We start from the raw sequence: 14,051 nt of genomic DNA, 5'->3' as shown, positions 1-14,051 counted from the left end.
AAAATAGTTTTTATTGGCAATTTATGAAATAAAAATTATAATTTAATTAATTTATTCAAAACACACTTATTGAGTGTGACTAGTGTGCCAAGTACCGTGCTTACTCTGAGAAAAGTCATCCAAAGGTTCCTTAAAATAACCATCAGCCATGAGACATTTAAATTAGATTTTGTACTGTAAAGCTTTTATTTACAAACAACTTCATTACATAAAATCAGGAACATTTGTAAATGGAAGAATTTAACTAGCTATTTGCTAATTACACTTTTTTCCCATAAAAGCATTGGAACTACAATTCCATTCATACCAGAGTATTAGATTTTACTATGCAAGAATAATAAAGAATGCTAACTTAACTACAAAGCAATGATTTAACTATTGTTCTGATTATTTTTCCAGAGAATACTGAGAGTTATTCACTGAATATTAAAGTATAAAACACTGAATTTCAAGTTTAGAATTCTGTATTCTTATACTTGAAATCTAGAATGTTAATATTTTTATATAATTCAAAGAAACCAAACGAAATCATACCAGTACTGATACACTGGGGTTTTAAAAGTGAGCCCCTATTACAGTCCAAAAATATGATTTATAAAAAGCATTATAAAAGTGATTCTGATATACACCAAAGTTTAGTTCTATGGGCCCTAATTATTAACTCGCTGTAGGGTCTCAGAGGGTTGACCTTAAAGATGACCTTCTTGTCTCCAATGTGGCTTCCCACTGACAGGCATCCTTTTATTGGAAAGCTGCTGTCAGTTAATGTATATTTTCATACACATTCAGAAACAACCAAGGTCAATCATACAACTTTAAGAAAATTATAAGTGGCTTTTTACTCATTAAAAATTTAGAAATCAGGCCGGCCCTATGGTGTAGTGGTTAAGTTAGGTGCGCTCCGCTCTGGCGCCCCAGGTTCCCAGGTTCAGATCCTGGCCACGGACCTACACCACTCGTCAGCCATGCTGTGGCGGCGACCCACATATAAAATAAAGGAAGATTGGCATAGACGTTAGCTCAGGGCTAATCTTCCTCAAACAAAAAGAGAGGAAGATTGGCAACAGATGTCAGCTCAGGGTGAATCTTCCTCAGCAAACAAAAAAAAAAAGTTGGAAATCTAAAGTCAGTGAATTCATAGGTATTATTTTAACATAGTGATTTTTTTGGAGGGATGGGTTAAATATAACTAAGGAAACAAAAAGAAGAAAAGTGGTTTACTGTTCATATTCTCACATACCAATCTCATCACTGTCAAAGTCATCTGAGTATTCAGAACTCCTTTGTCTGGCTGAGCGAGCTGTAATTGCTTTTATTAGTTCATCCTGAAATGAGATCACTAAAATCAATTTCCACCCAAACGTGGAGGTCTCATATTTAGAATTAATTCTCTAAACAAATGCTTGATTAGTAACTGCTTCCAAACTTAGGTTTCATTCATCTAAGAAATATTCACTGTAAGCCTACTTTATGCCATGCACCCAAGCCCTCAACTCAATGCAGAACATCACAGACAAGATCCTTCTCCTCACGGAGCTTACACTTAAATAGCAGGAGACAGACAATATCAAATAAATTAATTGAGGGGACTCAACTTAGACAGGATTTATTATAAACTGGCATTTTGGAAGAAACTGGTACTTAAGATCTTTTATTTCAGCATATTGAAGTAATAGATGTAATTAATACTGAAAATTTAGAGGCTGAATTCAAAATTACAGAGGCTGGACAGAGAAAAGTCAAATGTTATTATGTTACAACAGAAAAAAAAACATTTTATATGAAAATAGCAATTTAAAGTTTCTGTTCAACTTGTAAAAGCTGAATTAACTTTTAACTTAGTAAGAACCTAGTTCTGAGGCTAGTTTGGGAGTCTTAGAGCCACACAGAAGAGTTGGTAACACTGGAGGTCAAACAGGATCACCCGCAAAATCTCAAGAGGAACGCAAGATTTACTCCAGCTTTATACAGACTGTTCCCAGAATCACTTCAAGTCCAACATTACTAAGATAGTGTTTACCTTAAATACTTTACCTGGAAAGTAGTTCTTTTGGTGACTTTTGGACTCTTTGTATATGCCAAAGTTGTGCTAAAAACTTCATCAGACATACTGTTTTGTTTTTGTTTTTTGTTTTTTTTACTCTTTACCTTTATAAAATGGCTAATAAGTAATAGGAATAATTCAACCTCTGATGGCGGCTGAAATATACAGAAAACAAATCAGACTTTTTTGCATGCTTGAGAATTTCTATTTCCACACTTAATGCCCCCCCAAAAAGCCAAACAAAACAAGAAAATCATCACAAGAACATTGAGCTACAACTTCACTTAAAAATGTAAACAGAGTTCTTGTAAAGAAATATCAAATTCTCATAGTTTGTTTTCAAAAAAAAAAAATGAAAATTGAAGTTAGCCTAAAATAATTTTGCAACTATTTTAAAGATGAGCAAATAAATGACTGCAAAACGTCAAAACCATAAAATGATGCCAATTAAATTAGAAACTTTATTTTTCACCTCTTCTATTCAAAAAGCATAACATTGCCTACAAAACAGTCATACTTATTTAAAAGGCTACCAAGAGGATTGTTAGCATAAAAGATATAATTAAGAGCACCACCAAAAAAAAAGAAAAAAAATTGCTTGCGTACAGCGCCAGGAAAGAAAAAGATCCTAACGCTAAACTACAAATAGTAATATTTTTTCCCAGCCACTCTTCACTCTCACAAAAGTGTTAATAGGACTAGATACAACAAAACGAAGCTTCCGCGATGAGCTGCATGAAAATCCTTGTACAAATGGGCCGGTGAACGTTTCTCGTGCTCGGAGCGGAGGCCCGGGCCTCGGCAGCCCGCCGCAGCGCGCGCCCCGGCACGGCCAGCCGGCGCCCAGGTCCCCGCCCGCTCCGCACTGCGCTGCCCGCCGAGCGCCCCGCACTCTCCGGCCCCGAGCGCCGTCTCCGCGCCGTCCCTCCGCGACTCCTTGTCGCGTGGTCTGTACTCACCCCGCCACTCCTGCGGCGGACTCCCGGCGACCCCGAGGACAGAGCCGCTCGTCTCGGGCAGGGACCGCGCGCTTCGGCCTGGGCCCGGCGGCCTCGGACACACGGCACTGGACTGCGCAAGGGGGCGGGACTAAAAACGGAGGTGGGAGGCGGTTGCTAGGAAACAGCGTCTCCGGGAGGAAGTGACTTCCCCACCGCCGGGTCTCTCGGGTACCCAACACGGCTCTTCGGCCCGACGCGTCGCCGGGCAACCACCCAGACGAAAGAAATGACGTCACCCGTCTGGATCTTGGGAGAGGGGTGCAGTATATGCTTCAGCTGTTGCCGAGGAGACCGGACTGGGCCGACACCCACTCGGACGCCTAGGGCGTTGCGCTTGCCGGTGGAGTGAGCGTCTTTACCCGTAGATGCTGCGTACGCCACAGCACGGTCGTTGTTTTGCCACAGTTAAGACATGAAGTTCTGTGAATTAAAATAGTGTACTGACAAAATAAAATGCTGACAGATGAGACAGAATAGCGCGATAGTGACGTTTGCAGGCTCAGGAGTCAAATTGCGAGTTCGAATCCGGCGCCCTTTCCCTGTACCCGTGCGATGTTGTGCAAGTTAACGTCTCTTTTGCCCCAGTTTCCTCTTCTGAATAAAAGGAGATAATAACAGCAACCTTAAAGGGTTGCTGTGAGTAATGAATGAACAAATACAGGTGGAATACTCGCAGGAGTGCCTGTGATTGCATTCGGTGAATATTAGATACGCTTTTTGCGCAACTCAGCCACGAAAGACCTGGACAGAAGTCGTCCCTTGTCAGCACAGCTGAAAACCCATTCCAAGTGTTTCTTTACTCTAAACTTTTTCCGTTTGTATACGCAATGGATAATCTAGTTGAAATCAAACCAGTCAACAAACAAAATGATCTAATAGCCTGGAGGACCATATGCCGCTAACGTAACCAAAATCAACATCATTTTGTTAGTGTAGATACCTAATCCTTAAACAAATTAACAAAACACAAAAACACTTCTTTAAAATAGCAGGGATTTCTACTATTTTTAATTTAAAAGAAGCTTAATCCTAGTTGAATTGTCTGAATGAATGCATTGATTAGTAATTAAATTTGTTCCTGGTATTTTTTCCATATCTCTAAAATTTAATTTTTCACTTATTCAACAATTATTTATGAACAAATCATAGAGATATAGATTTAACAAATTGATGTATTGAAAAACTAAATGTGCGTAACTAGAAATATGAAATTTAGTTTAAAATATGATTTTAACAATATTTGCAATGCAACTTTTTAAAAGTCGTGTTCAGTTTATACTCAACTTGTTCTTGTTTGAAAAACTCGGTTTGATCAACATTTGCTTAATTTTGATGTTTTCAGACATTTTTGAGTAAGTCTCTGTCTAAGAGAAAGATTTGCCATTCTTACCACTTACTGTTAGGTTTATGATCCCTGTAAGTTATTAATCAACAAATATGGTTCTATCATAGTACCTGTGCCCACAGTGAAAAGGCAGCATCTACCGTTTCCTTATATGTGAAGTACTCATTTGCTCATGTTCAAATATTTGTATTTATTCAAAAACCTCTGTTCTGTTCATTTTTTTCACTCATTTAGCTAATATAGTTTCCATTTAGATATGATTTAAGAAAATAAGATTCAAAAAAATTAATGAAAAAAGCCTTTAATAGAAGACCCACTAGATTTTTATTTTCAACTTAATACAAAATAATTAATAAATGATATCAAGCTATGCCTTACAAAGCTACAGTAAACAAAAACAGTTAACCTGAACTAGTTAATTTCTCCATGAGAGCTGGAGTGCAGTGTCTTTCTACTATTCTCTATCTTAAGCAGCAGAATATTATATACTTTGTTAATATTTTCAGGGAGCTTCAATATAATATGTTAGTAATAACATTATATAATACCTGAATTAATAGTATGATTTTATCTAACATATAGTTTGCAATAAATATGTAATTGTTGAATGAATGAACTCATGAACAAATAGAATTTTAAAGTGAAAATAATTTCTGAAACATTCCAAAAGAAGCTCACAGGTACTTTAAAAAAAATGAAAATACTTCAACACAAAATTTCAGCAGCTTATGTAACATTTTCTGTTTATTTTTCGTTTTTCTAATATGTTTGATCTCAGAAGTATTTGCTACCATTTTTTGAGTTTAATGCCCTTTTCATTTCTGAGCCTTGTCTTCTCTCATTCATTCATTCATTCATTAAGTATACCTATATCGGTAATATTCAGGGTCAAATTTCAGGAGTTTGAAGGTAAATGAGACTAAGTCCCTGCCTAGGAATCTTATAGACTAGAGATAGCTGGAAGGCTAAACAAATAATGACTATAGATTGTGGTAATTTCTCTGTAGAAGTACAAAGTAAGAAGCTTTCAAGAGAGAGTAAAGAATTCTTCCTGGAGGCTCTAGAAGGTTTTCACAGAGAAAGTAAGTTTGAGTTGGTTAATGAGTTTAGAAGGGATAAAGGAGGTGATAAGGAAGGGTCAGAAGTACATTTTAACCAGAGGAAATGGTCGATGAATATGGAGCCTACCCCACTGTTGATTGAAGTGGTTGAGCAGAGAGATGGTGGTGTGGCTCAGACTGTGTTGCCTACTGGGCGTGAGAGGGGAGTGAGAAGATACATTTCCAGATCAAGAAGCAACTGAGAAGTGACTCTTCTTCAAAAGTTCCCTGCCCTCACCTCAGCAGGCAAATTGTTTATTGTCCTGTGACTGGCAGCACATGTTAGAGACAAACGACCTTGTACTCACAGGCAGCCCTGGTTGAAAAACTGAAGCACGTGTCTAGCATTTTGAGAAGTGCACTACAGAAAGCAAATCCCCATGGCTGTCAATTGATAAAGACTATATTCACATTACATGTTGAATGCCCAAGTCAGAAGAGAATGAGAGTAAGTGCCCAGATACAAGTACATTTACCAATATCAGTGCCGACTTGTGGGATGAGAATAGCAAGAGACATACAGAAGGGAAACATCGGAATCTTGAGGAAAGCCAACCATGACCAGCTACACTGGTTAAAAGTGTTTATCAGCTTCTTATGAGTGAGGGTAAAATGGTCATTGTAAGTCAAATATACCAATGTATATTCTTCTGGGTTGTTATATAGCGATACATGAATTATTATACAGCAAGAGAAACATGATTCTTCATTCAAACTCAGAACTTGTCATTCTGAACAAACTAGTTTTGTATCAGGGTAATGTCCTCAGTTAAATACTCCCTACAGATATTGTTCTAGACAAAGATACTGGATGTGGGTAGACGTTGTCTCTACTACCTGTGTATTGCTAACTATACTATGTCTAGTATATTCTTTGTACTTTACTCATATTATTTAGTTTAGCCTTTAAAAAACTGCAAAATTTGTGCTTTATAGCTACATTTGCAGTACAGAAAAATTAATTATTTTTCCCATGATACTGCAGTTATTAATTGATAGAAGCAGAATTTGAACCCAGGCAGGCTGACCCAGAGTCAGTGCTCTTAACCAACCCCTGTGGTAGGTCCCCCAAAAAAGTCCATGTCCTAGTCACTAGAACCTGTGAGTATGTTACCCTATATGTCAAAAAGGACTTTGCAGATATGATTAAATAAATCATCTTAAAATGAGGAGATTGTCCTGGATTATCTGGGTGGACCCAATGTAATCACAAGGGTTCTTACAAGAGAGATGCAGGAGAGTCAGTCAGACAGAAGAAGATGTGATGACAGTGGAAGCAGAGGTTGGAGTGATGGGGGGCCATGCACCAAAGGATGTGTGCAGCCTCTTAGAAGCTGGAAAAGACTGGGAAAACACATTCTCCTCTAAAGCTTCTAGAAGATGCACAGCCCTGTTCACCCTTTTAGACTCCTGACCTCCAGAACTGTAAGAGAATAAATGTGGGTGGTTGTAAACCACTGTTTGTGGTAATTTGCTACGGCAGTAATAGGAAATTAATACAACCACTATGCCATATTTTCTTTTCATATCCATGGCGTTTTTGGTCAAGTTTCTGCTGCTTAAAATGGAAAAAACTAGGCGCTATTTGTGTAATCTCATGTTAATATATCTTATTTCTGTGGTGCCTGCTACACACTGCAGGGAAGCAGGGACAATTATAGCCTATTCTGGGCTAAAAGCTAATGTTAGTGTGGGGCATGGCTCTCTAAGACATTGACTGGATAGTTAACGAATTGCCTTGAACTAATTGCTGTGGAATTAATATTTTAGTCCATAGGAAAATGGGAAAAACAAGGAAATATCATGACTTGACTGTGCTTTAGAAAAGGTAATTTTGGCAGTTAGTTGAAGGATGCATTAGAGGCCAAAGAACCTAGAAGGAAGTGAGACGTAAGATATCACCCAGGAAGCTACGGCATTTGCTCAGGAGAGATGTGACGTGGACTTGAAATAAGGGAATGGCAGTGAGAATGGAAAAGAATGGATATATTTTTAAAGTATTTTAAATAACATGATTGAAATTTTAGCAAAAGAGTATGTGCTGGGGAAGCAAAAGAGGAAGGAGGGACAATACGATGCTGTGTTTGGACTTGCTGAGTTTGAGATGCCTGTAATATGTGGGAATGGGTGTGAGGCTGGGATAATGAGGAGTGAATACAGAAGGGAGTGGAGGATGGAACCCTGGGGAACATCAACTGAGCATGGACAGGGGCTGTAGGAAGCATAGGAAGGGAAGTGACTGCAAGAAAAATCAAGAGAGAACCCAAGGATGAGAATAGTTCAGGAACAAGGGAGTGGCCAATGCTGCCTAGCAGTCATGTAGCTAGAGATGGAAACTAAAAGTTTGCATTTGTCAGTGAGGAGGTCACTGGGATCTTACCATGCCTAAGTGAGAGCAGTTCCAGTAGTGGGTCAGACAGGTGTACTGGAACCTGCTCGTACCTGCTCAGGAGAGTCTATTTTGCACATTCAGTCCCAGCTCTGTGTTCAGCAACATCAAGTTGGTAGCTTGAAATCAATCATGGTGGAATTATTTGAGTGTTGCAAATGCTACAGTGCTACAAATCAGGGCATTCCTTCTCACCACCTCTCACCACCAGCCCTCAACTGGGTGAGAAGGCAAGTGAAGCAAAATTATCTTAAACCTAGAAATGAATGGGAGATGAGGAAGTAGGATGGAGAGAGACCAGTATTTTTTCCGGAAATTAGTGGTGAAGAGAAAGAGAGAGGCACAGTAACATCTTGAAACACAGGTAGGTTTGAAAAAATATTTTTTTCGCCCGTGAAATGTCCCAGCAAGACTGATTTGTTGTATAGACTTCATTACGTTATTGAGGTTTTAAGAAATATTTACTTTTAATAACGTTTCTTGTATACAAAACCACATTATTCGTACTTAAGATGTTGATCTAACGTTTTCTTTCTTTTGCGATCTAGTAGCACACACTGTATAAGGTATTTTTATGTGTTTCTTCCATGTGTAGCTCCCCCTTTCATTTACCTTTTTGGAATCCCTCAGTACCTTCCTGCTTTGTGCACTTTCCCTTTAAGACTTACCTGGTTTCAGAATAGAAAAGAAAAATCACTTATTTACATGTTTTTATACAAGAACTTTACAAGTTTTTGTGGAATTAAGATCCAACGTTGAAGAAAACCTAGGCATCACTTAGTGGGAAGTTTCCTTGTAAAAGATCATCCTTTTCAGGATTTTCAACAAACAAAGGCCAGAGCCCAGCCGTAGGTGATGAGATAAAACAAATTCTTCAACACTACGCATAAAAGCTAATTTTGGTTTAGTATTGCTCTCATGTAAGAATGCAATATTCCTTCTTTTTCTCCTTTGGAAAGTTTTTTCCAAAAGGGGAAGGACATCCGATGGCATGCCTTAGTAACCAAGTTCCAGAAGATGGCAGCAAAGGATTTAGCGCTGGGGAATATAGCAGGAACATAATTATTAACATTTTCAAGATATTTCACTTTGCTTAGAGTGATTAAAAATTAGACTGAAAAATAAACTACTTTTTAAATCATTTCATAAAGGTTTTTGAATTATCAGGTTTTTTTATATATGAAAATTAGGAATTTAGTAGTTTAATGGGGCAAGAAAATTTTTTTTAATAAATATTCTTAAAAAGCTTTGTATAAGCTGCTCACTCTCTAATCTATTCCCTAGTCTCCCAAACTCAGCCATAATCATTGTTAATTGTTAGGATTCTTTTCCATACTATTTTTTTCTATACACATAAAAAGGTCCACATTACACATATTCTTCTATAACCTGGTCTTTTCACTTGAATATCCTTTCATGTTAATTAAAATTTGAATTATTCTATGCATTCCTCTGTGGTTATATACATATGTATATTTTAAAACCATTATTGATGGCCCTTTAGGTTGTTTCCAATTTTTATGAGCAGCCTTGAATAAACATTGTGGCATTCTTAATTATTTATTTTGAATAAAATCCTAGGGGTGGAATCACTGGGTTGGGTCAAAGTATACACACATTAACTGTCTTTATACTTATTGCCAAATAAGAATAGTTTTCACCTAAATTTATTCACTAGATTCTCTTATTGCACTCTTATAAGATGTAATTTTGTTTGCTAAATTTTTCTTCTCATTTTATTCTGTGAAACTCTGTTTGTTGTCTCCTTTAAAAATAATTTCATATATTGTCTCAAAATAAAAAGATATCAAATAAAAACATAAATATAAAACATTATTTTCTTTAGTTTTTAAAAGGAAGCCTTAAGGATTAAAGGAAGGAGGAATTATTTAAATGTGACTGGAAAATATTCTTCTGTGTGTAAAAATAAAAAATTTCAAATTTCCTTAATTCTATAATTATTATTCCTAGCATTAGGAAGTCACCATTTAATATAGTTCTCTTAAGAAAATCCATTAGCTCACAGGAGCTAAAAATAACACAAATGAAAGCTCTTCATGTTTAAAACAGGCAATGATGAATGCTAAGGCATTACTAAATATTTTATGTAACTTCAAAGGCCCTACATTTGCCCAACCATGGATTCAATTTTAGGCATTTTATACACATGTACTGTAGCCAAACTTAGAGTAAACTTTGATAAAAACTTTCTGTTATGTAAGTTTCTTAACCTTAAAATGAACTTTCCTGATTCCTGAGTAAGTATATAGGGTGATGCTTTTATTCCTTGGCCTGGATCCAGATGTCAACTTTTCATTTAACAGCCTGTTCAGACAACCCGTAGCCAACTGATTTTTTCTATTACAGAGGCAGAATAAAGAATGTGCCCTGTAAAAATCTTATACAGACTTCTTTTTCCTGCATTAGTTGTTACAGTATCTCTTTTCCTTCTATAATTAAAGCCCACAAAATTTTCCCTTTAAAAAGCCAATACTATATCTGTTAGATAAGACAAAATTTCCCTATTAGCTGTCAGTTAATCTTGTTTGTTACTATTTTCATTATTTTTTTTGTTTTCATTATATTTTTTTGTTTTGGAGTGGTGTGTGTCTGGGGTTGATAGGTGTTAGGTAAAAATTAGCAACATCTCAAAAGCTATAGATAGTACAGACTTTGTATTTTTTTTTTTTTAAGAGGGCTGATATCGTAAAATCTAAAGCTTTTGAAAGTTTGGACTCACCTTTTTAAAAATGAAATTTCACTATTTTTGATGAAGTGAGACAATGAAGCAGTGAGACATGATTTTGCATCTGGCTTATGAATTAAAGTTTTATTTAAATTTTTAGTTTTAAAGTTTATATTCAAGTGTGTTTTAGACTACTTTCTTCTAGACAAAGCAATTCAAGAAGATGATGTCTGTCTTAGAGAGCTCTACTGTCTAGTTGAAACTGTGCTACTCTTGTGAGATTCTAGGTTAGAATCCCAGAATGCCATAGAAATAATAATATAATTCTTGGTACATAGTCCCTTTGACAATATTATGAGAAAACTCCTGTTCAAGTACTTCCAATGACATAGACTGAATACATCAGCATATGAGGCAGATGTTCCATTATTAGGCAGCTCTAATTATCACAATTTTATTTTTCATATTTAATTAAAATATGCTTCCCCATTTTCTACACATTGATCATAGTTCTATTCTGCAGAGTTACAGAGAGTAAATCTAATCCTCCTTTCACATGACAAAACTTCCATTTTGGAAAGATTTAGCACATTCCTACCAATTTGTCATTTTTACCATTTCTCATAGTTTCAAAAACCCATCACCATCCTGATTGTTCTTTTCTGGATAATATGATTTGATTTCGTCCTTCAAGAGCTGTGTCTACAGCGGAACAGAATAAACTAAATGTGGCTTAACCTGTGCAAAGAAATACTCCCTTTTCAAGGAATGAACACTGCTAACACAGTCTGAGCTTACATTAACACTCTTCTGGGAGATGGGTTCACTCTTGCTTCATATTGTGGACTTGTAATCAACCAAACACTGTGATTTTCTAGGTGCTGTATGATTCAAAAGATTCTATGAAACTAAATGTAAATTTTGGTATTTTAGTGGGATAAGTACCATCATCTGGTTGGGGGCACCTGTTTTCAGTCTTTCAATCTATAGAAAACTTCTTGAATTCTATTTTGTCATCAAGCATACTATTCTTTATTTTTGTATTATCCTTAAATTTAACAAGTATATGTACTTGGCATGTATTCATACAAGTATTACTAAAAATATATTCTTAGGTTATTTAGTTTATCCACGTTTATGCATGCCTTTCTAACCAGGGTCAATGCAAGGTGATTTTGCTATTTCCCATCTAGCAATGTGCAGGTTTAGAGAAATAGACTCTACTTCTGAGCTACAATAGTCACACTCGTTCCCAAGGCAGCAGTAGCAACATCAGGATCCCTTAGACTTGATTATCTTCAAATCAATGTCCTTCAGCAGCAATTTCCCATGGCAGTTATAATATTTATTTAGATGATAGTTTGTTAATAGATTCAGTAGTCACAAAATATGGTTGGAACCTAGAAGCGTGTGTAGAAAATCATAAATGCCCAAGAAATGTCTAATTGGATGAAGCCTCAATAGAAATTAATGCAGCATGGATTTTACTATAATCTGTAACTTATTACTTCTCTCAGCTATGATTTATTGAAAATGGCTTTTCCTTTCTAAAAATTCCTCAGCTCTATTGTACTAAAATTTGATTAAGATGATTTTGGGGGCAGAATTGCACTACAAAAAAAAATCACTATTACTAGACATTTCAATTATTGAACTATTAAAAGAAATAATGATTTTCTTATTTTAGCAAATAAAGAATTTAAGCATAGAGTCAAAGCAAAAAAGGAAATAGTCCTAATAGTTCTAAGATTAATTAAGAGACATTGATAGATGAGGCTGACTAAGTTTCATGGAATGTAAGCATCCTTTTTTGTGTGTCACAAATTGAATTATCCAAAATTCTGGGATAAGCTTGAGTTTCTGCTACAGTAAACACTAACAGACAAATTTCCGTTTATTTTATTTTTTAACTTTAGACATTTAGTTAATGACGAGAATATTTATCTCTGCTTGATTTCATGGCGAGGCTTTTGTTGCACACACACAAACAAACACACACAGATTTTAATAGTTTTTGAATAGGATTCAAATTCTCATTAAGATCTTTTGTCATTTGGGGCATTCCTTTTTTTTTAATATTCTGGAATTAGATTTTGCCATATTTCTATCATACTGCTCCCACCATATTTATTCCCATAAAATCTCATCTTTATGTTCTATACCCATGTCAATATAAGGCTAAATCTTGGAAGAGGGAAATACCTTGGGTACTTTCATTTTTTTAAACACTTTCAAGGTGATTAGCGTTGGAGGGGATGCAATGAGAACCACAAGAGAGTTGCTACTGCTTTCTAGAAGCTCACAATTTGATAAAGCAGTGAGGTCATGTACAGAAAAAAATAAACAGAAATTGATAATTACCTCAAGTTTGAACAAATCAATTAGAAATTACATTAACCTGTACATTTCTAAGACAGAGGCAATATGAGTATACGTACAGAGGAAGAACATGAAACCAGTCAGTGATGCTCAGAGACGGAAGCAATGAGGCATGGAGGGAAGTAGCAAATGCTTCAGGCTAAATCAGTGAGTGTTGTGCCAGGAGGTTCTGCATTTGTCAAACTGCCAGCAGTGACCCACTAGTGAGTCATCATGTTGATTTTATTGCAATCAAGATTGAAAAGAAATTTCTGGCATAAACTAGACTAGAATAGTACAAAAATACACAGTGCTGTACAAATTGGGAAGGTATGTACTATTTCAGGAAGCTTGTGTTTCCGTATGTACAAGCATATTCTAAATGGAAAATATACAATGTATATTTGTGTGTATATATAATATATATATTACTGTATGTGTATGTTGAGGTTGTGGTATAAAATATATTTATAAAATATATTTTACTGTAGATAGTGGCAAAAATTTGACAGCCACCAAGGTGGTGAGTATAGACTCCTCTTTTAGGAAAGAGAATCAGAGGAAGAAAGATAAGAATTTCCTAGGTTCTTGTGAAACCTGAAAACTAGTTCCCTAAAACCATAATACTTAATTTATCCACCTTTACTGGAAGACAACTCCACTTCGTATGACAGCTTTACAGTTGGAAATGGATTAAACACTCTCATTTTGCAGGAGTTGATATAATTAATACTAACAAAAATGTGAGCAAAAGTTAAAGAAATAGAGAACTGCGTGACTATACAACTGCTTCAGAGCCCCCTTCACACTCTATTCAAGCAAACTTATGTTTTATTATTACACACACACTTCATTTTGGAAGCATCTTTTGAATAGAAATGTCACTTCCAATCTTCCCACATACCATCATTCAAAATCCTTTCCCACAATTACATCCTCCACAAAACCTTTTTTAATTAACCAAATACAATATGATAATTCCTCCTTGTGTATCCACTTTTTCCTCCCTGTCCTGATCTTAAAATAGAGAGATTTGATCATTTACTCTCTAATATATGTGGGCATTTACAGAAGAAAGTAAAATAATTCTTGTATATAACCTATATGCATGCTAAGTTAGGGATAGTG

General features: G+C 35.9%; 1 protein-coding gene across 2 annotated transcripts in view; it reads right to left on the bottom strand.

The window, feature by feature from the left end:
* MAP9 (microtubule associated protein 9) overlaps nt 1–3,116 on the bottom strand; it is a 36,303-nt gene extending 33,187 nt beyond the window's left edge. The window contains exons 1-3 of one of the 2 annotated variants that reach the window (XM_087437502.1): nt 3,004–3,116; nt 2,035–2,199; nt 1,241–1,325 (exon numbers count right to left, since the gene is read on the bottom strand). In XM_087437502.1, the coding sequence (XP_087293628.1) occupies nt 1,241–1,325; nt 2,035–2,109 (160 nt within the window). In that variant the 5' untranslated portion in view covers nt 2,110–2,199; nt 3,004–3,116. The remainder of the gene's footprint in view (nt 1–1,240; nt 1,326–2,034; nt 2,200–3,003) is intronic. The other variant, XM_087437500.1, reaches the window with a different exon arrangement.
* Between the last annotated feature and the right edge of the window lie 10,935 nt (nt 3,117–14,051).

The sequence above is a fragment of the Ceratotherium simum genome, chromosome 12 (assembly GCF_057802395.1).
Source record: "Ceratotherium simum simum isolate JZ-2026a chromosome 12, ASM5780239v1, whole genome shotgun sequence".
Lineage (NCBI taxonomy): Eukaryota > Metazoa > Chordata > Mammalia > Perissodactyla > Rhinocerotidae > Ceratotherium > Ceratotherium simum.
Note: the sequence above shows the minus strand (reverse complement) of the source record. Positions and strands in the feature narration are given on the sequence as shown.